Source organism: Notolepis coatsorum (assembly GCF_963971535.1).
Source record: "Notolepis coatsorum genome assembly, chromosome: 19".
Lineage (NCBI taxonomy): Eukaryota > Metazoa > Chordata > Actinopteri > Aulopiformes > Paralepididae > Notolepis > Notolepis coatsorum.
In genome coordinates this window covers 72537306-72563317 of record NC_140183.1, presented here as the reverse complement: position 1 = coordinate 72563317, position 26012 = coordinate 72537306, and the positions used below count along the sequence as shown (strand labels likewise).

The following is a 26012-nucleotide window of genomic DNA, read 5'->3' as shown; positions in this document are numbered from 1 at the left end:
TTTAAATCAACTCTGTCTCTCTTTTTTAACTACAACAAGCAATGCTGTTTGTTATTTAACACTTTGATCGCCATGGTTAAATTCATAATTTACCATCCCTCGCCATCTCTATTTGTCTATGGAGAAGTTCCCCTTCTTTGCAGGGCTATAACTTTTTAAATTGTATTGCTAAATTGACATTATTATGGCCCATTCAATGTCCTATATCTATTGTTCAGGGTGTAGCAACGTTATACTTTTTCATTCACATATTCATACTAAAATACGGTCTAAAGTACAAGTATGTTTTTATCGTTTTTTGCAGCTTTCTCCAGAACTTGATTTATAGCCACAAATGCATTATATTGATGATGAAATACAGTTTGATAGCGATCGGTGCCAGATAAAAAATTTCAACTGGAGGTGGTTCTAGAAGTTACTACTTATCATCTGATGTTGACCGGATGGGCGGGGGGTCGTTTATAATTCCGTGGGCAACGTTAGATGATTCATCTAATGTGGGTGATATGATCATCAGAGCAGTTTATATCGAACACGGTAATAATAAACGCTGAAACTTACCCCAGTCTCCTCGGGCCGTTGGGCGATCAGCTTGGAGTAGACAGTTTTCTATTATGGGATGTTGATCTAGATGAACCATTTCCAGGTTGTATAATACTATATACGTCCAAATAACATTGTTTATTGAGTTAGGGCGAGCGATTGATTATCCAGTGTGTCGAGATGGAGTCCTGCTAACGATCGCGAGTGCCCGGACGAAATATGGGTGAGCACTTCCTGTTTGGCGCGTCACTTCCTGTTGGGCGATCTGCCGATCGGCCACCAGAGGGCGCTCTTGAACCGTTAGAGAGTTGAGTGGAGCTCAGCAGTATATCTCAGGTCCCCGGAGGAGAAATATGATTTCGATCACAGATTTTTGAAATATTGATATCAAAGACGTGTTACGGCGTCTTCGGCAGAATGAGCATGGCGGGCAATGACGAGTTTCTGCGTTTCCGGCGATTAAAGTGTTAAGATGAGGTCGGACTCGGCACTGACAGATTTGTGTTCATTGTGCTGCTTTTATAAAGCCTCAAATGACGGCTTACAATATTTCATGAAAGCAAAGTGTTTTGTTTGTCTAAGATTTAAAAAGGTTTAAACTTTACAGCACTGACAAAGTTGAACAAAGTGCTGTACAAGTCCCCAAAAAAAAATAAAAATATGTCGAAATCGAATCCACAAAAAAAAAATCGAAGGTCAGCCCTAGAGATCTATACACACTGGTATCATCTATTGACGTATGTAAAAAATCATTTTATTTATTTTATGTAACCTTTATATAGAATAAAACAGGAAGCCGGACCAGCACTCTCAGGTTTCAAATTTGAATTGCAGCCGGATACATACATGTTTCAGAACCAATGTGTTCCTTCTTCAGTGTTGATGGCTAGCCGAACACTGAAGAAGGAACACATTGGTTCTGAAACATGTATGTATCCGGCTGCAATTAAAATTTGAAACCTGAGAGTGCTGGTCCGGCTTCCTGCTTTATTCTACATTTATCTTCGGGATTGCAGCACCCAGTGTCAACTATTGTGAGCGCGGTCTAACTTGACTTTTATGTAACCTTTATATAAAATAAAAAATATAGATTTTACATACGTCAACGGATGATATAACGTTACATGGAACACGAGATGATAATCATGATGTGAATTTCTTCACATATGAATGTCGCCGAGCCCTACCTCCCGAGTATGTAAAATCACAAGATTAATAATCCAATTGCATTCAACAGCATAACAAGGTAAAGTGGGATATCGAAACAAAACTGTTATTTTCCAATAACATCCCCTCAAATATTGAAGATCTCATTTCGGGAGAAACCTTCGTTTGCATGTGGTTATCATCATTCACAGAATTGCGGGGAACATTTATCATAATTTCATCAAGATATGATGATCTGATACAATACAATAAACGTTAATATTGAATTATCATCCCTCAACCCTAGTCATAATCCTCTGTGGCATTCTCCTTGCCAGCATCCAGCCCAATAGGAGCAGTAGGAGGGAGCATTTGAGAGCCAGTCCAAGGCCTCTCATCTTGTTCCTCTTATCTCCAGTAGGCAGGCCAATCTCAGCCTGGTCTGCAAACACTTGGCCGGTGTGATTAACAGCCACGGTGCCGCGGAAATGTTTTGTACCTGGGAATTGGATCAGGTTATTATCAGACAACAAGCAGCTCCATGTTTCACGGAGCCTCTGTAAACGCTCTCTGTGGTGGATGTGGTGTTCCTCTGTAAATGCTCACTGTGGTGGATGTGGTGTTTCCTGCAGAATGATATTCCTCCCTACGAGTCACGCATCAACACGGCCAAACTGCTCATCGAAACAGAAGAATATGAGGTAAAAACTTGATGTGTTTGTGTGTGTGTGTGCCTGCGTGCGTGTGTTTGTGTGTGTGCGTGCACGGATGGTAGTGGTGTGTGTGTTTGTGTGTGCCTGCTTGCGTGTGCCTGCTTGCGTGTGTGTGTGTGTGCACGGATGGTAGTGGTGTGTGTGTTTGTGTGTGCCTGCTTGCGTGTGTTTGTGTGCGTGTGTGTGCGTGCACGGATGGTTGTGGTTTGTGTGTGTGTGCCTGCATGTGTTTGTGTGCATGTGTGTGCGTGAATAAAAAAAATAAATGTCAGTCTTGTAATATGGTTTCAACTTTCTCTGACCTTTTTTAGAAAATTCTTAAATCCCACAGATTGCCAGGTAGAAAGACGGTACACAAACTGTGACATGGAGGTTAATAGCGAATCTGGAAGCGAATCTATGGAATTGCCTCGAGATAATCACGATGAATCGAGAATACATTTTAAATCAAACGCCCAAGAACCGAAATCGGAACCATGCGATTCCCGAAGATTCCCACCGCTGTTGAATGAACACGTGCGCATGCACGATTAACATTTGTGTGCATGATGCATGTGTGTTTTTATGTGTGATTTGTGTGTGTGTGTATTTATGTGTATAATACGTGTGCCTGTATCTATGTGCGTGTGTGTGTCTCTGAGATGAAAAGCACCAAGGGTGGGAAGGCCATGCCTGGTCTTTATCCCCACCAGAGTTCAGTGTCAATAATAGTGGAGTGGTATTTACAGAGAGAGAGGGAGGGGGAAGGAGAGAGAGACATAGAGACATATAGAGAGAGGGAGTGAGAGAAACGGGTTCATAGAGAGAAATGAAAAGTGGAAGAGGGAGTGGGGGGTTGGGCTCATTGATGGATTGCCGGCACATCTGCGAAGCTCCGTGCTTACCTCTCCTAAATCACTCATCAGTTTCCTGTATTAATGGTTTGATTTCAGTGGCTCGACGCCTCTCCCGCTCCTCTCCGCAGTCTCCCCTAACAGTCATTAGCACCTAAAGAGTTTTATGCGTTCACCGTCGCTCCAAGCTCACCGGTTGAGCTCTTTTCTGTAGTGATCCCAGGATGGATTTGTAGTCATTCTGGTCGGGTGGTTTACGGTTATTACTCCACAGGAAATGGAAACGGTCTCTTTTTTCCCCACTAACCAGAATGTGTGTGTGTGTGTGTGTGTGTGTGTGTGTGTGTGTGTGTGTGTGTGTGTGTGTGTGTGTGTGTGTGTGTGTGTGTGTGTGTGTGTGTGTGTGTGTGTGTGTGTGTGTGTGTGTGTGTGTGTGTGTGTGTGTGTGTGTGTGTGTGTGTGTGTGTGTGTGTGTGTGTGTGTGTGTGTGTGTGTGTGTTATGGGCTGTCGGGTATATCAGTAAAATGACTGTCTCGGTCTACAGTTTCTGACACATCGTTTGTCTTCATCCTCCTGTTTGTGTCATCAAACCCGAAAACACACACACACCGTAAAAACACTTCTGTTAGAAAGCTGTGTGTGTGCACACGTACACGTACGTATGCTCCTGGTATATATGTGCTTGTGTGAGTGTTTGTATTTTAGCCATAGGCTATTTGAAAGTATTTGACGTAAATTGACTTTATGAGAGGAAACAGAGCAGAAGCAGCCTGTCTTCTGTCTATCTCTCCATCTCCCTGTCTGGGACATCGTCTCCTCTTTCCCTTCCCTCCCTCCCTTACTCACTATTGAGTTTTAATTCCAACCAGAAAAACTCAATAAAGTTTGTTAAGCTTTGTTCTGTATTGTATTGGAGCTCTCAGTTTTGGATAGCCAAAAGGCCACAGTACGTCAGACTGCAGGGCAGTCAGTCAGATGTACCAGTGAGCAACACCGGCATCCCGCAAGGAACCGCGCTGTCACTCTTCCTGCTCACCCTCTACACCTCTCACTCCCGCTTCACCTCGGGGGTAAGCACTCCCTACACCTCTCACTCCCGCTTCACCTCGGGGGTAAGCACTCCCTACACCTCTCACTCCCGCTTCAACTCGGGGGTAAGCACTCCCTACAGAAGTTCAGTTACAGACGACGAGGAGTACAAGAGTAACGAGCTTCGTAGGCTGTCATAACAACAGTCGCCTCCAACTCAACATCAGCAAGACCAAGACCAAGGTGGTGGACTACCATCAGAGCTGGGAAATTCCCCCAACTCCCATCACTATCCGAGGGGAGGAGGAGGAGATGGTGGACGCCTATAAGTTCCTGGGAGTACACTTGAACAATAAACTGGACTGGTCGGACAACACAGAGGCCCAGTCTACAGGAAGGGTCTGAGCAGGACAACAGAGGCCCTCTACAGGAAGGGACAGAGCAGGACAACACAGAGGCCCTCTACAGGAAGGGACAGAGCAGGACAACACAGAGGCTCTACAGGAAGGGACAGAGCAGGACAACACAGAGGCCCAGTCTACAGGAAGGGTCAGAGCAGGACAACACAGAGGCTCTACAGGAAGGGTCAGAGCAGGACAACACAGAGGCTCTACAGGAAGGGTCAGAGCAGGACAACACAGAGGCTCTACAGGAAGGGACAGAGCAGGACAACAGAGGCCCTCTACAGGAAGGGACAGAGCAGGACAACACAGAGGCCCTCTACAGGAAGGGACAGAGCAGGACAACAGAGGCCCTCTACAGGAAGGGACAGAGCAGGACAACACAGAGGCCCTCTACAGGAAGGGACAGAGCAGGACAACACAGAGGCCCTCTACAGGAAGGGACAGAGCAGGACAACACAGAGGCCCTCTACAGGAAGGGACAGAGCAGGACAACACAGAGGCTCTACAGGAAGGGACAGAGCAGGACAACACAGAGGCTCTACAGGAAGGGACAGAGCAGGACAACACAGAGGCTCTACAGGAAGGGACAGAGCAGGACAACACAGAGGCTCTACAGGAAGGGACAGAGCAGGACAACACAGAGGCTCTACAGGAAGGGACAGAGCAGGACAACACAGAGGCCCTCTACAGGAAGGGACAGCAGGGGAACTATGTGAGAATGCTGTTCATCGACTACAGCTCAGCATTCAATACCATAGTCCCCTCCAAACTCATAGCCAAGCTCAGGGACCTGGGCTTGAACTATGACCTCTGCCAGTGGGTCTTGGACTTCCTGACGGGCAGACCCCAGGTGGTAAGAGCAGGCAACTGCACCTCCTCATCCATCACGCTCAACATAGGGGCCCCCCAGGGCTGTGTTCTGAGCCCCCTCCTCTACTCCCTGTACACGCATGACTGTGTGGCACAGCGGAACAACAACACCATCATCAAATTTGCTGATGACACAGTAGTGGTGGGCCTGATCTCTGCCAACGACGAAAGGGCCTACCTGGAAGAGGTAGAGAACCTGTCACAGTGGTGTCAGGAGAACTGCCTCTCCCTGAACGTCAGCAAAACAAAAGAGATGATTGTGGACTTCAGGAGGTCGGGGGTCAAGGACTACAGCCCCCTCAGCATCGACGGGGCACCGGTTGAGAGAGTGAACAGTTTCAAGTACCTCGGAGCCCACATATCCGAGGATTTGACATGGACCACACACATTGACAGTGTTGTGAAGAAGGCACGACAACGCCTCTACTTCCTCAGGCGCCTAAGGAAGTTCCAAGTCAGTCAGAAGATCCTTAGGAACTTCTACTCATGTACAATAGAGAGCATCCTGACTGGCAACATCATCTCCTGGTTTGGGAATAGCACTGCACAAGACCGAAGCAGACTACAAAGAGTGACACGTTCAGCCGAACGCACAATTGGAGGGTGGCTTCCCACCCTCCAGAACATTTACAACAAGCGGTGCAAGGGGAAGGCTAAGAGAATTATTAAGGACTCGAGCCACCCGAACAACTGCCTCTTTGAACTGCTGCGGTCAGGCAAGCGATACCGGAGTCTTAAGGCGAGCACAGAAAGACTCAGAAGAAGCTTCTATCCCCAGGCCATCAGGCTGCTAAACGAACAATAAACACTATGCAACAACCATCAAATGCACACAGCACACACACCCACACGCACACACTCACTTAAACAAACAACACACTGCAGCACCCACTCTCCACACTTTATATTTATTGATAAAGGATTTGCACTACAACTCGTACACCTACTGTAAATTGTACCTAAATTGCACCTCATCCTATTTCTGCCTTGCACTATATAGTATTGTATATTAGTACACTACACAGTATTGTATATTATATGGTAACTCAGTTACGTCTACTCTGCATCGAACATTGTACATATGTCTATACTGAACACTGTGACCTCATTTTTTTTACTTCTAATTTACATGCTATACTATGTTATTTTATTTCATACTTATCTTGTCTTGCACAGTCTCTGGAGCGTAACAGTAAGAAGCATTTTGTATAAAAGTATTCTGTACTTCTGTATGACAACTATTAAAGAAACTTGAAACTTGAGCAGGACAACACAGAGGCCTTCTACAGGAAGGGACAGAGCAGGACAACACAGAGGCTCTACAGGAAGGGACAGAGCTGGACAACACAGAGGCTCTACAGGAAGGGACAGAGCTGGACAACACAGAGGCTCTACAGGAAGGGTCAGAGTAGACTGTTCTTCCTGAAGACACTCTGCTCCTTCAGCGTATGCAATAGGCTGCTGCAGTTGTTTTACCAGTCTGTAGTAGCCAGCGTCCTCTTTTTTGCTGTGGTATGCTGGGGGGGGGGGGGTGTAACATCAACTCAAGAAACACAAACAAACTGACCAAGCTGGCGAGGAAGGCTAGCTCTGTAGTGGAGGTCGAACTGGACAATCTAAAGTTGGTTGCGGAGAGGAGGGTGACACACCACAAATTGCCTCGGTCAGTCCTTTGTGCTAGTAGCCATCAGGCTCCACAGTTGTGGGCAAGGACTGACTTGACCAACTGCTGGAGAACTGATAGAACTGATTGACTCTTCTACTGAACTCTGCATGGATTCTGGCACACTTTGCACAAGCATGCACAAACACACACACACGCTGTGAGCTTCAACCCCCTCCCCCCAATCCATCGTGTTCCACTCTGATCGCCAGCTTACGCGATTGGCCACCGCATTGTGGGGTGGGGTTGCGTTTAAGGCAAAAGTTTCATCTGGTTTAACTTTCTTGCCGCACGATGCTGCGTTATTTACTTGTTATCAGCAATCCGTGCGGTAACTACTGCCGTAGCCAAAACGCAATAACCACCTTCAAACTAATTGGACAGAGTTTTTCTCGCATTGTCAGATCTAAAGTGAATGCAGCCCTACGATTGGAGCCTTTTTCTTGCACATGAACGCAAGGTGCTGCGGTGTACACGTAACGTGGATACTTTTCCAACATCGGTATGTCACTCCCTGGTGATCTGCACCACGCTGCTTACAGCCCTCCAGGTGTTCATATCTCGGTCGTGGTAAGACCCATTCGACGGGTCGTACGAACAAAGGTTTGTCGTACGAACAAGGTTTGTCGGAAACCGCATAAATGTGCTTCTCCTCCAATGCGAGGCGCATAATTTGGAGGAGATGCGCGCCTGTCGTGACAACCATTGAAAACAATAGAATAGGTGCAGGCACATTAAAAAAGCTGTCCATTGTGATCACAGCCTAACAGGAGTGTTTTTACTCTGTGTGTGTGTGTGTGTGTGCACACGCTTGTGTAAGTGTTTGCATTTAGCCACAGGCTATTTAAAAGTATTGGACATAAATTAAATTAGAAGCAGCCTGTCTTCTGTCTCATCGCTCCATCTCCCTGCCTGGGACAGTGGGACATCCTCCCCCCCTTCCTTCCCTCCCTCACTCTGGGGTTTAATTATAATCCGAAAAGAAAAACTAACTTTATAGAATTTGTGTAAAGTTTTGTTCTGTATTGTATGGGAGCTGTCAGTTTGGAGAGAGTTGTCTGTTTGGACAGATACCGCCTCCGTAAGCCGGCTATGTTTTTGCTTTTGAACACCTAACCCTCCCTGAACAGCCAACCTCTCTCACACACACGCACACAGACACAGCCATCATCACCTGTCACCGGCTTCACTTCGAATGCCTCACAACATCCAGACACCCTCCCCTGACGACGCTCCATGACAACCACTGAGGTGTCTTGTCGGTTTGGTTGTCATAGCAGCAGATAGATGGGTGCTCCCTGAGTGGAGGTCTTATGTTGTACATTTTTCCTGTTACTGTGGTGGATGTTTGCTGTTGTCTTCTTATATATATACACTATATACTGTGTATATATATATATATATATATATATATATATATATATATATATATATATATATACATATATAGAGGTGTAGTTGTACCCGCTCCAACTCTACTGCCCCACAGCTTCAGGGTTTGGTTCTCACTGCCATCGCTGGGATTTATCTAGGTGTGTGTGTGTGTGTGTGTGTGTGTGTGTGTGTGTGTGTGTGTGTGTGTGTGTGAGAGAGACTGTGTCTCTCTGTGTGTAGGGGGTTCTGTGTGCTAGAGATAGGGCCTGCCCCCGCTTGTAAAGTCATTAGTCTCTCTCCTGTCCTTTTGCTGTGCGCTCTGGTAAAATGATTCTGTTAAACAAAATTGCCTGCAGATTACACACACACACAGACACCGACACACACACACACACACCGACACGCATACACACACACACACACACCTCCACACCTACACACACACACCTGCACACACACACCTGCACACACACACACACACACACACACAGACACACACAGCCACACACAGACACACACACAGAGACAATGGCTATTATAAATGAGCTTCTTCCCAGAGGGCTGTTTTTCACAGGTTTTGAAATAAAGGGGACAACATACACTATATATTGTGTGTGTGTGTGCGTGACACGGCACGCTGTTGTTGTGCGGGTGATGCATGCAAATCTGTTTTGCGTCGTTTGTTCAGCTTCTGCCCCATCCAGCCCCTCTCCTCGCACGCCAAATCTTTCTCACTTTTTCTTTCATGCTGTCCACCCCCCCCCCCCCCCCCCACAAACACACCCCTCCCCTCCCCGATCTTTCCTAGGAATATTAATCTTGTTTTTGTTGAGTTTTGAAGCGGCTTTAGTCTTCGTGAATCTTTAATCACTCGCCTCTGGGCTGACCACGAAGACAATGAGGAGAGAGAGAGAGAGAGAGAGATGATATAATGGTTATTATCATGGCTCACTTATCCTGGCTCCCAGATATTGCTTGTTCTATTTTCTTTGCTACTCCGTTGCTTAAAAAAACCCGGAGAGATCCTCTCCTGGATCTCTAGTGCCTCACTCCAATATCCTCGTCTGAGCGGATGCGTCTGCTTGTGAGTGTGTCTGAGTGAGAGAGGCAGTGAAGCAGAGATGGAGGGAGAGAGAGAGAGAGAGAGAGCAGTCTGCTCATCGATGGTAGGGATCAGGTGTTTTTGTTTGTTTGTTTTTGTTTGAATCAGTCTGTAATTAATCAAGCACAATAGATATTCAACTTATAATTGGCCCCCGGCAATTAATCAACTCGCTCACTGACACATTATTTGCTCGCTCTCTTTAACGAGACGCTCTCAATTAACCTGGCTCCTCCCTCTGTCTCCCCTGGATACCGCTCCTTATCACCACGGGAACCAACGAGGCTTGATGAACAGGGACACAACTCAACTCAAGGGCAGGAGGAAAGAAACGAGAGGAAACTCTCTGGCTAATAAGACCGCCTTAACAAGTACCGACTACTGTGTGTGTGTGTGTGTGTGTGTGCATGCATGCGTGTGCGTCCGTGCATGTGCTCTTGCCCTTCTCGGGTGATTGGCTGACGGTCGCCTCCAACCCCAGGTCGACGAAAATCAATACATCATCACCTGGGGCCTGACACAAATACACACACGCACACACACACACACACACACACACACGCACACATGCACACAGGCAGCATGCAGTGTTAGAGACGGGTAAATAATCGCAGCTTACTCAAGTCAAGGTATTTTATTCTGTAACAGAAACTGCCCTCTCGGACTCAGCCAGAACAACAGCAAAGGTCACCCAACAACCCGGAGAAGCGCTTCACAGACAGAGAGAGAGACCAGAGGAAACGGGCAGAGGGAGGAAGAGGAAGGATGAGATGAAGTAGAGAGAACGGCGAGGGAAGGCTTTTAGGTAGTAGTTGTGAGAGAGCGAGAGAAGACTGAGGACAGTGACTAGTGTGGCTGCAGTGATAAGGTGCACTGGGCTCAGAGCAGCGCTATTGACAAAGAGCCTATTGAATGGCAGTGTCGTGTGTGCGTGTGCGCACGCTGATTACGGTTTCTATGGATCAGCCCGGGTATTGATTGATCAGCGAAGCAGGGAGGATATTAAGGATATAGAGGGTGTTAATGTTGGTTAATAGATTAAGAGGGCAATCGAGCGGAGCGGGCAAAGTGACTATCGACGGTGTGATAAGCACCAGCGAGTATCGACGCCCCCCCGTGTCCGTTGTCTTGTTGCGATTGACGATGGTTGTCCGCGGCAACGCCCGGGCCTCTTAGGACGCTTATCACGCCTACTGATCACTGTGATTGATCGAGTCGCTCGGGGGGGATTAACGGGTTTCCGTTTGTGTCGCGTAACAAAGATAATAATAATTGAATAATAACGTTTGTGTTTTCTTTTAGAGATGTTATAAATCTTCTCTGCCCCCACCCCCCCCCCCCCCCCCTCTCTATCTCTCTCTCTCCCTGTTGGAAGTGGACAAGCAGAATGTAAAATGGTGAATGTCATACTGTGGCAGGCAAACATGGCAATTATTTTGAACAGGAAGAATGGATTGGGGGTGGTCGGGTGCAAGCTGTTTTTCAATGGGCTGGCGGGAACAAGGCTGGAATTGGGACTTCATCAGTATCTTTCAGCGAGAGACTTGAAGGAGTTTGAAAAGCCTTGAAAGCAAGTTTTATAGGAATGTTATTTTTGTACAGCGGGTTAATTTAATTTAGTTAATTTTTATTTATTTTTTTAAGTCTTTTGGCTACAGTGTTTTGATAACTACATGGAAGATGTATCCACACAAATGATCTCTCTCTCTCTCTCTCTCTCTCTCTCTCTCTCTCTCTCTCGCTCTCTCTCTCTCTCAGACGACGGTAGATGTGTTGGAGAGTCTTCTCGAGGAGGATGATGAGGTTGTCCAGGTGAGTGATGAAGAACGGAGCTTCAGCTTCTGCATGGGACGAGCGTTAATTGGACGAGTCTTGTGTGGCTCCAACGAGTCTCTATTATCTTGAGGTGAGAGGTCAAGGGACCCCTTTGAAAATGGCCATGCTTTAGCTTGAATTTGGAGCAATATCTCCCCCCATTTTTTAATAAAATGTTTTACATTTTTTAAATGTTTAAACCTTTATTTAACCAGGAAGTCCCATTGAGATACAAGATCTCTTTTGCAAGGGAGAGCTGGCCAAGATAACAGCAATAACATTTGCAATACATCACACAGCAATAAAATGTGCGATACATCACACAAGAAGATAATAAAAGTGCATGTATACAATACATCACATGTAAACATAAAAACACAAAACAGAATAGTCTACATCAGGGGTCTCAAACTCAATTTACCTGGGGGCCGCTGGAGGTAGAGTCTGGGTGAGGCTGGGCCGCATCAAATATTCCACAAAAAAAGGGTTTCAAGTATTCCAAAAAAGTACAATGATCCAATCTTCTCAATCTTTAGCAATAACATTTAAGAACATGAACAGTTCTTCAGAACATGAACGGTTCTTCAGAACATAGGCACAGAACAGTGGTGTCAGTGGACTCATCCACAGTTATGGAAATTGCACTGTGCATTCTTTTATTCTATCACAAAGCTGTTTAATCAAGTCACCAGCCAGTATTTCAGTTATTCTGGTTGCTGTGCGAACTGAGGGGGATTTGCTTTTGTTTGCCTTCAAACATGGTCTCCATCACTAGTTTCAGTCATACATTATTTTATTATGTATGCATCAGAGAGAGAATGGCTTCTTGTGTTTAGCCAACACCCATGCCACTGAGTGAGGACTTGGTTGCCTTTTCTCGTTGTGACATAGATTTAACAATAATTCTGCTTGCAGCTTGATATGATGATTTCATTCCATTTATTGTTGTGGTTCTTAGCACTGAATTTTGAGGAAAGCTTGCATTAAAATAACTGTTTTGTTTTCGTAGTGGCGTTTCAAATTGCCACCCTTCACAAGAGCTACCGTTTCTTGGCATATTAGTCACATTGGTTTGGTGCTGGGACTCAGGATTAGGGCTGGGCGATATGGCCTAAATATGATATCACGATATTTTCTGACCTTTCGGCGATACACATCACGATGTTTTTCTTTTTTACCCCAAACAATTCATTATGAGGCTTACCAAGACAGTATTTGAGTTTGCAAGCTAACATTAAAGACAAAATAAAATACCCATGCATTTAGCATTTTTATATTATATATTAGATTTAGATTATTGGATTATTAGATTATATATTGCATATATTTAGCAATGAGATATTATATGATTTAGATATGAAATATGATGAATTGAAAATGGGGGACCCTGATGTAAACAAGACGAAAGTCTTTCTCTGGTCTGCATCCCCTTAACAATTGTATGTATTGAGCTGTACTGTACCCATTCTGCAATATGTTAATAAAGTTTTAAATCAATCAATCAATAAATAGCATTTTAGTATTTTTATGAAACTACTGTATATTTGTATGTCTCTAAATGTTTTGATGAATTGAAAATGGAGGACCCTTATGTAAAAAAGCCGAAAGTCTTTTTCTGGTCTTCATCCTCCAGTCCACTGTTGTATTGAGCTGTACTGTATTGTACCCATTCTGCAATCTGTTAATAAAGTTTTCATTCATTCATTCTGACGGAAAACAGAATAATTTTGATTGACAGTCGAGTCTACCAATTACGTCACACCGCTTGCACCCGCCCTGCTGTTCTTAGCACCAATCGGCAAGCGCTATTAGTTTTTGACTTCCTGAATGTCCTCCATTGATTTTGACGAGTGCTGACGACAACAAAGCTACTAACATTAGCTCCCCGCGGCCGACGAGTAGGAGACCAGTGCTCCGCAGGATGACTAAACGAGGCATAATGATTTTACTGCAACAAATGTTATAATAAAAGCCTTTCCATACATCTGTCTGATTGAAAACTTTATTAACAGACCGCAGAATGGGCATATCTCAGCACGGGCTGAGATATGAACGAGTAACGTGTGGACCAGATTGACGCGTCACAATCCTCTTGGGCAAAACATCACGATATCCACGATACGTTGAAAAAGTGTATCGTTAATGAACTGTACCCGATATTTATATAATATCGTCATATCGCCCAGCCCTACTCAGGATGAACGCATATTTTTCAGTCCATTCACCTTTTGAATTGCAGTCGACTTTTCTTTTACTGACCATATTTGAGCATGCCATATTTTTCTGCCTGCTGGCGAAACTAGGCTACTAGCTACATTTATCTCACGGAGATAAAACTGGGAGCGAGGCTACTGTAGATGCGCTGTCAACTCTCTGCTCTGACTCGGACTGTTTAAGACCCGCCCTACTCTGCATCTGATTCGCAGACTGTGGGTGGGGGGAAATAAACGCTGACGGGACACTGAATGTGATTCGACCAGAGCAGAGTACACCGACACAGACGGTGTGGCAGTGCAGCCGGACATGCAGAGCACTGCTCGCAGAGGAGATAGCGAGGATGCATTTTCCTTCCACTTTACTTGGTATCACTTGGACTCCGGAATCACATTTCAACCAAGTCACTAACGTAACGTTGCTGTCATGACTCATGAGCCTGCGCTATGGTAGCCTACAAGTGATAAAATAAATAAAACTTCTAACTCTCGCGCAACGACTCGGCAAACAGTTGCGCGCGGGCTGCACTAACACTAAACTTTGATGTCAAGTAGGGGGCCGCAAAATATCATCCAGCGGGACGCAATTGGCCCGCGGGCCGCAAGTTTGAGACCCCTGGTCTACATGATAGTAAAAGTGTATGACAGTATAATACAGGGTAATACAGTAATTGAGCAGTTTTGTAGTTTTGCAGTGGGGACCCGACTACAGAAAGTTGTGACATTCTTCTTGTAGGAAGTTATGTAATAGAGATTTAAATTCGCAGAGAGATTTTTTTATAAAGTAGACATCTTGTGGACCTGGTATGGTAGCTGCTAGAGGCAAAGCAAATACGTCTGGTATCTCTTGATTCTTCAAGATCTCTTAATTCCACATGATGCCACTATCTTCACGCTAGCTTAAAGGATAACTCCACTTTTTTTTTAAATTAGCTTATTTAACATCTTCCCTGGAGTTAGACAAGAAGATGCATACCTTTTTTGTCTCTGTGCGTGCATTTTAGCTTTGGGAATAGACGCTCCGTTAGCATAGCTTAGCTTCATCACTGGAAGTGGGGGAGGACAGTAGCCTTACAGTGCCTTACAGTGTATTGCAAGGTCTGACATTGACCAAACTTGATATGCATGACCTTGGTGGGCTCTAGGTCAACTCCTGAAAAGGGGGTCAATGTCAGACTTTGCAATCAAAAGTTAGGGGGCTAATAACCCTTGCCATAATTTCAGTGCGCCCTTAACTTTTGATTGCAAGGTCTGACATTGACCCCCTTTTCAGGAGTTGACCTAGAGCCCACCAAGGTCATGCATATCAAGTTTGGTCAATGTCAGACCTTGCAATACACTGTAAGGCACTGTAAGGCTACTGTCCTCCCCCACTTCCAGTGATGAAGCTAAGCTATGCTAACGGAGCGTCTATTCCCAAAGCTAAAATGCACGCACAGAGACAAAAAAGGTATGCATCTTCTTGTCTAACTCCAGGGAAGATGTTAAATAAGCTAATTTAAAAAAAAAGTGGAGTTATCCTTTAACACATTGAGTGCCACGGCCCTTTGACCATATATGGGCTAGAGTGCCAGTAAGGAAGTCAATGGGAGGTCGGGAAATTTGCGAAGGCTTAAACTATATCTTAAATTATGGCTATAGGTCTAAAACACCCCTCGCTTATCAATGACTTGCTTGCAGTCAACATGTATGAAACGGATAGTTTTTTCATTGGTACATTTCCGTTTTATACCGTTTTGAATACGAGTATAGTTTTGGAGAGTTCTAGTAATTCCAGAGAAATTCCGCGATAATAGCTCTTTAGTGGAATACACAAAACGCATTGTAATTTTTTGGCTGATTTATGAATCGTTTTCAAATAAACGCTAGATTATCGATAGTATATGTACGATAGTACTTATGCACGCTAGAGAAGCGGGCTGAAAAATCTATTATCCATGACCTGGTCAGTGCTAACGTCATACACACACACACACGCACACACACAGACATGCTGCGATGGCTGAGAAAAAAACATCTGATTAACCCAATACTGGTAACATAGTCCTTACCTCACATCAGATGTTCTGCAAAAAGAATTAATCCAATTCCTGATCGCCATTCCAAATATTGATCGCGTTTATTGATCCAACGTTATAGTCCAAAACACATAATCAAAAGCTGCTCCCAGCCTCCCCAGTGAATGTGGTAACAGATACTGCTTGCCAGAGAAGGGAAAACCCCGGACCGGACTTTTTTTCTGATGCACATGCCCACCCAATCCAATCCAATGATGTACCATACCATCCGGGAGACAATAGGCGGCGGTATTTGCCCTTTTCGAGCTCAGACCTGGATGGATGAAAAATGAATGGATATTGCTAATAAAAGCAAAAACTAGAAAAAGACGAGAAAACTCGTCATTGGCACTCAACGCATGGCGAGTTAACACGACTAATCTCGTCGTTGGCACTCGATGTGTTAAGGGATGGCCAATCAACCGGACCCTCAGGTGGGATATCAGTATTGGAAACATACACACTGAAACCAATATATCCGTGAGAAGTAGGGCTGCCCCCTCATCATCACTTGGTTGATTAATGGATCAATTTGGTTTTAATTTGGTTTGATCAATACTTTGTTAGTCGATTTTCATGCTTTTCTCTATGCTGAATGACTTATCTCTTCCTTGCATAGGGTTTCTGAACCTGAATGGGTTGCAGTAGCCTTATTTCTGCTCTTGAAATTAGTTTTGTGCTCTTAACAAAATCTTCAAACTTGAAACAATCCACTCCAGTTTAAAGGGTCACTTCGCCGATTATCAACCCTAATCCCGTCATTCTGTTGTGAGGAGAACACATCATCAGATCATCAGACTTGTAACTCGCCAATGTGAGAAATTCCCCCCGGGTGACGTCACAGACACACACACACGTCACAGTGACAGTATTTCCCTCAACTATTTACAACTGTAGTAGAGGCCGACTCGAGGGAGGTTGAAGAATGGTTGAGGCAGTAGTGTCTGTAGTTCACCAGAGGTCTGCTCTCCTCTCTGTAACGTCACCCGGAGGAGTTTCTCTGGGTGCCGATGTGGCTGAGCTCTCGAGACACGGAACACGTCGGTGAGACACGCGTCGGATCATCACATGTCCTCCTCACAACAGAACCATAGGATTAAGGTCGGATGAAGTGCCCCCTTAAGCCTATGATTTATTTCTTTTTTTTTGTTACATGGACTATGAGTCACAACCTGTGAGTTTATCTCACATTTCATATTATCGTAGCTCTTAACTCCAATATTGACACGCCCAATAAAGCTAGATCCGCTATCAACTCTATCTTTAATCTTTCAAAATGTTCAGTTGCTATCGCTATTAGCTCTATCTTTAATTTTTCAAAATGTACAGTTGCTATTGCATGCACTCATCTGTGTTTCACCACACACATGAGTGCATGCTTACCAACTGTCCGTCTGCAACACTACTATCACCAACATCTAAGAAGGGAGATCCCCCCTTGAACGGCCCTTCTAAGGTTTCTCTCCTCCACACTGCCTGTGGAGCTTTTTTCCCTATTGTTAGGTTTTAGTGAGTTTTTCCTTACCTTCGCGTGGGGTATGTCTGGGAGTGCTTGCATTCTTTCATTTATTTGCATTCATCTAAAAAATGTTTGGACCCTATGGTGTTCTTGTTCTGTTCTTGACTTATTGTTTTGTTGTCTTCTTGACCTGTTTAAAGAAGACCTGTACGGCCCATGGGGACATTAACGTGTGTTGTCGGGCCCTATAAATAAATTTGATTTGATTTTGATTTGATTTATTACATTTTTACCAGTAGCTTAAAATCCGTTTGACAACCTCTCACAGCACTGGGAGCATATGGGCAGAGTCTGCTGGCCAGCTGCTATGGGAAAATTGGGTTGGAGAAAGTTATTTTCTTCCCATATACTGTAGACATCAATCTAATGTCTAATGTGTTTTTTTTTATATAGATTGTGTTTTCATATAGAGATCTATCCTGTGTTTTCATATATATATATATCCTATGTGTTTTCATATAGAGATCTATCCTATGTAGTGTTGTCAAAAATATCGATTTTTCTATACATATCGATTCTGAATATTTAAAACTGTTTCAATAATCATTTCCCGCAATATCGATATTTAATTATTCATAAATAAAAAAAAATAATTGTATAAGGAAGTTGCATTGTTTATTTCAATACCTGTAATAGTACAGTAGTCCACACACACACAGACACACAGACAGAGCGGTTCTGGTTAGTGGGGAAAAAAGAGACCGTTTCCATTTCCTGTGGAGTAATAACCGTAAACCACCCGACCAGAATGACTACAAATCCATTCTGGGATCACTACAGAAAAGAGCTCAACCGGTGAGCTTGTGCATTCAGTTAAGTTGGAATATGACTGTAATACAAACAGTTCAGTTTGTCAGGTACATGCAACACAGATTACAGTGTTTACATCTGTCTGCTTGAGAAAATACCATGTTCTTTAATAAAAATGATTGAAGTGAGATGAACAGTTATTTTTAAATGTGTGATCTAAAGATAAACAAAGGGTTTTAAAAGTGTTATATTTATCTTCTCTTATAGTACCAGAGAGAAGCTGAGGAGAATCAACCAGCAACAAAAGCTAAATGTATTAAAAAAATATATATTTATCTTTTTTTTTTTTAACATTTTAAGATTGAACCTTTTTCCCCTGTGGTATCGAATATCGATATTTTTCAAGGTATCGTATCTAAGTTTGAAATTCCAGTATCGTGACAACACTAATCCTATGTGTTTTCATATAGATCTATCCTATGTGTTTTCATAGAGATCTGTCCTATGTGTTTTCATATAGAGATCTGTCCTATGTGTTTTCATATAGAGATCTGTCCTACATTATGTGTTTTCATATAGAGATCTGTCCTACATTATGTGTTTTCATATAGAGATCTGTCCTACATTATGTGTTTTCATATAGAGATCTGTCCTACATTATGTGTTTTCATATAGAGATCTGTCCTACATTATGTGTTTTCATATAGAGGTCTGTCCTACACTGTTTTCATATAGAGATCTGTCCTACACATATATATATATATATATATATATTTTTTTTTAGTCAACCAATAGTCGACTAACGGCAAATTTTGGCCAATCATAGTCGACCATCCAAATCCTTAGTCGGGGACAGCCCTATTTTCATATAGAGATCTGTCCTATAGTATGTGTTTTCATATAGAGATCTATCCTATGCTATGTGTTTTCATAATGAGATCAACCCCCTGTGTTTTCATAATAGAGATCCATCATAATATGTGATTTAATAAGATATCACATTTCTAGCTTGTTTAACTTTACATCTCGATTTGAACTCGAGATCTGCTGTTTCTATTCTATAAACAAATGCCAGGTCTGGGCTAGTATGTATAATGGACTCTGTAAGCGCTCTGGGGTCACTGGGGTGTCACGAAGAGCGCTATATAAATCCAATCCATTATTATTATTATTCAGAGCTCCATTCAAGTTTGGATGTTCTTTTTTGCATATTCAGCACATCTGACTTGGGAGAAGTGATTAATTCTCATTATTGTGGTTGCGTGTGTGTGTGTGTGTACAGTATATGCATATGTATGTGTTGTTGCTGGTTGGACAGGTTTAGACGAGGTCTTTGATGCGTCCTCTTGCAGGCGGACTTGTTAATGATAAAGGAGGTACGGCTGGATAGAAGAGTTTGCTTTCATCCCAGACAGAGAGGCAGGAGGTCTCAACCTGAGAAGAGACGCTTCTGCTGAGCCACTGTGTGTGTGTGTGTGCTCAACACACTCGTTTTTCAGTGTGTGTGCTCAACACTAGTTTTTCAGTGTGTGGTGTGTATGTGTTAGCAGCACCCTGCGTTCTGTCGGTCTCCAAATCCCCAGTTAGAGCAGCACAGGGTGTGTGTGTGTGTGTTAGAATAGCACGGTAGACGGGATCAGTCTTGTATTATGCGCACAAGCAGATGCACACACACACAGTTTAAAACCCGGTTTTAACACTTTGAGCGCCACTCACGGCTAATCTCGGGTTTACGATTGTGACGTTGAAAGCCACGTCACGGCTTTTCTCGGATTTAAAAAAAAAACATTTATTAGCAATCTGAAATCATATTGCATCACCCGAGCCTACCGTTGGAGATTCAGGGGCCGCCGGCGATCAGATGTGAAAAAAGCGCCCCCTATCGTCTCCCAGATGGTAAATCACCCTTTTGGAATGGACTCAATGAAAATGGATGGGGGAAAAAAAATATTCCAGTCCACATTTTCCAGTCCACTGATGCAGCCGGAGTTACCAGAGTTCATTCTGGAGCCTCTGAGCCGCGGCGAGCATGGGTTATACTGTACACACGTTGGATCAATATACTTATCGATTTTTTCGAATGGTGATCAGGAATTGGAATATACCATTTGGATACCATCTGATGTCGGGTAAGGAATCTATGTTATCAGTGTTAGGATAATCAGACTCGTTTTCATCGAGATATAAGCGTTTCCACTATATGTGATATGGCTGTTTCACTGTAAAAGCCATGAGGAAATAATAGCAGCGATTATCAGCACACGGCACGAGCGTGCGTGCGCACACATATACTATCGACCATCTAGCGTTTATTTGAAAACGATTCATAAATAGACTGACAAATGATAACGTTCTGGAATATTCCAGTAAAAGGCGATTATCAGGGAATGTGTTGTTTTTTCTTAGAAACAGAGTGGTTTTCAAAATGCTATAAAAAGGAAATGAAGCGATAAAAACACAATCTGCTTTGCCAATGTTGACTGGAAAATGATTCTTTGATAAGCGATGGGCAGATTAGACACATAGCATAATTTAAAACATAGATTAGGCGATATTAACGTTACATGGGCCGTGGACCGTGGCATCAGCGGGGTAAAAAGGAAAACACGGCCTGGCACTGAAAGTGTTAAAGGCCAGGCAGTGTTTAGTCAGATCATATCCCAGTTGTGTAGCAAGAGTCATATTAACACATTGAGCGCTATAAGCTTTCCCCATCCTTCACTGTCTAGCGCCAGCTTTTCATGACCATTTTCACGATCTTTGCGGACACTATTGTATATTCTATATTATAGCTATGGAGACAATAGTATGGCTCATCTGACAGACACTATTTCTAGTCCAACATGTAAAAAAGAGTTTGTTTCTATACACTGTAGTTTGTAGTTTATTACATGCTAAACATCGTCCATTTCCAAGATAATCCAGTCTTTTTCCATAGATTGCGAGATAAAACGCATTATATGCAATAAGCCCAAACCGTTCTGGTTGATCCCCTGAAACCCCAAATACTCCCAAATCAAAGGTATATACCATGTACATATGTGCATTCACAAAATCATCAAGGGGATGTGGGGGGGGGGCATTTTAACTCAAAACTGTGATAGTGTCTGTCGAGCATGTTTTACGTCCGGTAAAACGCAAAACTGATTGTTACAGAAATATGTCTCAGGTTCGGTAAAATAGACATAGGGGGTCCTTACCTTAGCCAGAAGGTAATCCAAAAATAATAATTCCAATGATCCCATCGGCGATCGCGATTACTCGTTTATATGTAATTACACGTGTTTACAGGACATTATAGGTTTTGAGGCAAGCAGATCTGCTAGCGATTGCTTTGGAAGAGCTCCTCCCCCTCAGAGAGAGTCTCGATAGTCCGGTTCATTCATTGCCTCTCCTGACCCATTTCTTTCTGAGTTAAAAATATAGGCGATACTGCCACCTGGTGAGATTCGATCGGCATTGCCATTCCAACATAGCAAACGAGCCAGGGACACATAGAATGATCCGGATGATGGTTTAGAACGGGGATCAGAGGAAAAATATCAAAGGATCAAAACCAGAGAAATCTCGGGGTATGGCACTCAACTGCTGGCGAGATAACCCGAGAAATGTCGGGTATGGTGCTGAATGGGGATTATAGAACCTTACTATAGTCCAGGCCCCCCTTGGGTAATTGGAAACATTTAGGCGACTGAACTGGATTGTGACAGAACTGCAGGAATGTTAATAGTGCTATTATAACTGATGAGCATAATCCACATTTATTTCTTACAATACTTAAATCATAATAACCCATGCTTTTTATTGAGAATTTAATTGAAATAAAAAATCAGTCCAAAACATTTAAAACACCCCAGCTGTAAAAGCTGTAAATGTAATTGTCTTTATTATACCCATTACTGAATGCTCCGTTATGTGTGGATGCATGTATTATTATATATCTATTATTATTATTAGATACAAGGGATATGTCTCCCTGGCTTTCTGTCAGAAATAGTGCCGCCCTACCTGGCTTAGGCCACGCCCCCATGCTGATTGGGCCACGCCCCCTCCCAATAGTCACAGTGTGCCCCCAGCAAAAAGCTAGATTACACCACTGGTAGTCTCCTATAGCCTAACCACTCTTACATTTAGCCATTTAGCTGAGACTTTTATCCAAGTTCTGTACAACAAGTGAGCAGGAAGGGTACAACTCTGGCAGCTAAGGGTAAGTAACATCCTTCGTCAAACTTGAGAGCTATAGACTTGAGTGCATATTAGCATAGTAATATAAGCAAGGTAGATTCCTTAGTAGGAGAGTGCATACTAGTGAAGGACGGTACAAGGTTAGTATTTTTTTCTTTTTCTTTACACTGTTAGCGCTGTGTCAGCAGTCCACCGGACTAGTTGGAACAACCATAGAACTACAGTATATGAAGAAACAACGTCTTTTTTTCTCCCTTCATCATCTCCCTGAGCCTCCCTGTAGTTTTCCCCGGGGCATCCTAAGGGGGCACGCCCCACAGTTTGGGAACCACTGCTGTAGTCTCACACACACACACTCACTCACTCACTCACTCACTCACTTAATTGAAACAGATAAGTTGATCAAGCTCATGTAATAATAATTTAGGACCTGCTCCGAGGTCATCATTTGGCACACATGCGAACCATGCATACAATGCGTATCTGCGATTAACCCATCCCGTCGTCCTTCCCCCCCAAGGGCAGCCGGGAGCAGACAGGCGCCACGTGAGCCGCGCCAGGGGACCAATCCAAGTGCTCCTGTCCGTCTTCGTCAAGGACGCCACAGCGTTAGCGATCTTGTTGTTGTGCATGTTTTTCCATTGGGTTTATCTTATCGGGGGGGGAAACCCTTGCGAGCACGGGGAGAACATGCAAACTCCACACAGAAAGGCCTGGGAGATACCCCACCTGGGTAACTGGCATCATGGAAACCTGGTCCCCAAGCGGGATGTAGAGATTATTAATAATTTACTCAGTCGAATGGATCCGGTTAATACGATTTATTAACTCAGAAAGATCAAATACATACAATGGTAGAGAGAATGGCTGGATGGCCCTCACTCACTGAGTGACCAGCTATCGAGACCCGGAGTGAGAGGAAGAATGAAGAGAGGGAGACCCCTTTATAGTCAGGAGGGGGAGGGGGAACCCCATAAAATTGGTCAAATGGAGGTTTTGGGGAAGGGGGGCTTAAAGACATGTCCTCTCTGAGGAGATGTGACAGAAGGAGGAGACAAGCTCCATATTTCCCCCACAATTACATCCGTGTCCTCGTTATATTGTACATCGTAAAGTTTAAATATTACGTATATTAAACGTTGGACTCTGTTTTAAAACCACTGTGCTCCTTCTTCACAACCCTGCCTTCAAAGGTAGTCTGGTGAATTTTATAGGCTTTTGTTCTCATCTCAATAGCGCCATATGGGAACCAAGATGTGCCTTCGCTTCAAAATGGAACTCAACTCGGGGAATTGATTGACATACACTAAATTTTAGTCTTTGGTCTGTGTGTGTGGGGGGGGGGGGGGGGGGTTCTCTGTGAAGTTCTTAATTAGCTCACTGGCCAATATTGTGATATTCAGTGCGTGTGTTTGTGGCGTACATGAATAAGTTAAAACGGGCCATCTTTCATAAACAGTTTCAAAGAGACTTATTCTAATGAAGCTGCTTTGAGGACACAATTCTCATTCTGATTGAAGTAACAACGCCGGGACCCAGTTTTTCCTCTCACACACACACACACATTATCTTAATTTCAAGCAAGTTCTGCATTCAGGGAAACCTCTATCCCCGACAAAACACACAGTAGTAACAGTGCATCCCCCCTCTGCTCGCCTCATCGGACCACACCACGCGGTACTTATCTAGAGCATCCTAACATCAAGCTCTATTGACGAGCTTTGTATGCATTACACATATATAAAGCTCTATAACAAACCACCATGGATTCTGGGGGTCAACTTGTCATAACAAATTATTGCAAGTTTGCTTTGTGTTTTCGAAGAGATCAACAGAAAGCTCAGAGTTTCAACAATGGCCGGTGAGGTGGAAACATGGCTGCTGAAATACAGATATATAAAATTACCCTTTTCTCTCCGAAGTCTCCTTTCAAATCAGAAACGGTGCCTTCTTCTGTGGTTTTCTGGGAAATCCACGGACGCTCAGTGCTGCCACCACTGGTCGACCAGTAAAACACATCACTGTCATTGTTAACCTGTCGGGTCAAGGTGCTGATCTTATTGGCGACCAGTGGCTGCAGCACTGAACGTTCGTCGACTGGAGGATTTGAAAGGAGAGAGAAAACAAAAGGGTAATTTTATACTGTATAATCTTGTCTTTTCACCACACCAGCCTTCGTCGAGACTATTTGAGCTTTCTGTTGATCCCTTCGAAAACACAACTCGCAATAATTGGTTAGGACGAGTTATTGTCTTAACCCTCAGAATGCGCAGCGGTTTGTTATAGAGAGCTCTGTATATTCGGCACACAAAGCTCATCAATAGAGCTACCGTACTTTTCGCACTATAAGCCGCATCTGAATATAAGCCGCAGCAGCTAAATTGAATGATGTGTACATATATAAGCCGCACTGGACTATAAGCCACAAGTGTTTGAATGTTTAATTACCATAATGTAAGGGTTCGTGCACAGAGGGGATTGTCGGGAAAGAGATGGCTGTTTGAGGAAGCTCCCATTTATTAACATTTTTGTTTAAACAGTAACGGTAGCTAGGTATTAACGATAGCCACTTAGCCAACACTAGGTAGCTACTAACGTTAGCTCACGGAACGATAGCTACTTAGCCAACACTAGGTAGCTACTAACGTTAGCTCACGGAACGATAGAGCCAACACTAGGTAGCTACTAACGTTAGCTCACGGAACGATAGAGCCAACACTAGGTAGCTACTAACGTTAGCTCACGGAACGATAGAGCCAACACTAGGTAGCTACTAACGTTAGCTCACGGAACGATAGAGCCAACACTAGGTAGCTACTAACGTTAGCTTGCGGAACGATAGAGCCAACACTAGGTAGCTACTAACGTTAGCTCACGGAACGATAGAGCCAACACTAGGTAGCTACTAACGTTAGCTCACGGAACGATAGAGCCAACACTAGGTAGCTACTAACGTTAGCTCACGGAACGATAGAGCCAACACTAGCTACTAACGTTAGCTCACGGAACGATAGCTACTTAGCCAACACTAGCCAACTACTGCTAAATCGAATGCCAAACTGATGGTATCAGACGTTGATATCAGGAGCTATCAGTAGCTAGCCAGCTAGATAACATTAGACAATGCCTCATGTATTAAACTAAAGTGAATAGTCGACTGGGTCATTTTGTTTAATGCTTCAGTTATGTTGAAAGAGGAGCTGCTCATGCACTCGACTGTGAGGGGGAGGAGGAGGGCTCGACTGTGAGGGGGAGGAGGAGGGGCAAGGCGTGCACTGCTGCAGCAGATTTACGAGTCTGATCTGACGGTCACAGAGCTGAGGGAGCGAGCCCAGTTAGCTGTAAAAATCCATAGATTAGCCGCACCGTTATATAAGCCGCAGGGTCGAAAAATGGGGGGAAAATGGGCTTATAGTCCGAAAAGTACGGTACCTAACATCCTACCACCACTCATCCAGCCCCAGTCCTCCAGAACTGGTCCTCTTCTGATGAGCGCGGCTGGTAGGAGCTAGCTTCCCACTCAGGGGGGCGCTGCTTGTGCCTTCAGCTATGTGGCGCGGCCTCTGCACGTGTTTGTTAGCTACAGCGGCTGATTTGGCGGAGGTGTGGGACCGCACTGCCTCTGCCCCCCATGAATAATGAATAAAGCTAATATTCCTCTCATGCAGCTCATAAAACAGTGGGTGGATGATCTCTGGCCTCGGATGAGAGAGACGCTTGTGCACGTACACACACACACACCCCCATCTGCGGTGAGATTCTCAGTTGTGTCGGTGTGTGTTGGAGGTGGAAGGG

General features: G+C 44.0%; 1 protein-coding gene across 2 annotated transcripts in view; it reads left to right on the top strand.

Moving 5' to 3' along the window:
* Positions 1 to 26012, top strand: part of LOC311246211 (uncharacterized protein) — a 108606-nt gene that overhangs the window by 29205 nt on the left and 53389 nt on the right. For both annotated transcript variants that reach the window (XM_084336331.1, XM_084336330.1), the window contains exons 8-9: positions 2322 to 2390; positions 11437 to 11490. In XM_084336331.1, coding sequence (XP_084192457.1) covers positions 2322 to 2390; positions 11437 to 11490 — 123 coding nt within the window. The remainder of the gene's footprint in view (positions 1 to 2321; positions 2391 to 11436; positions 11491 to 26012) is intronic.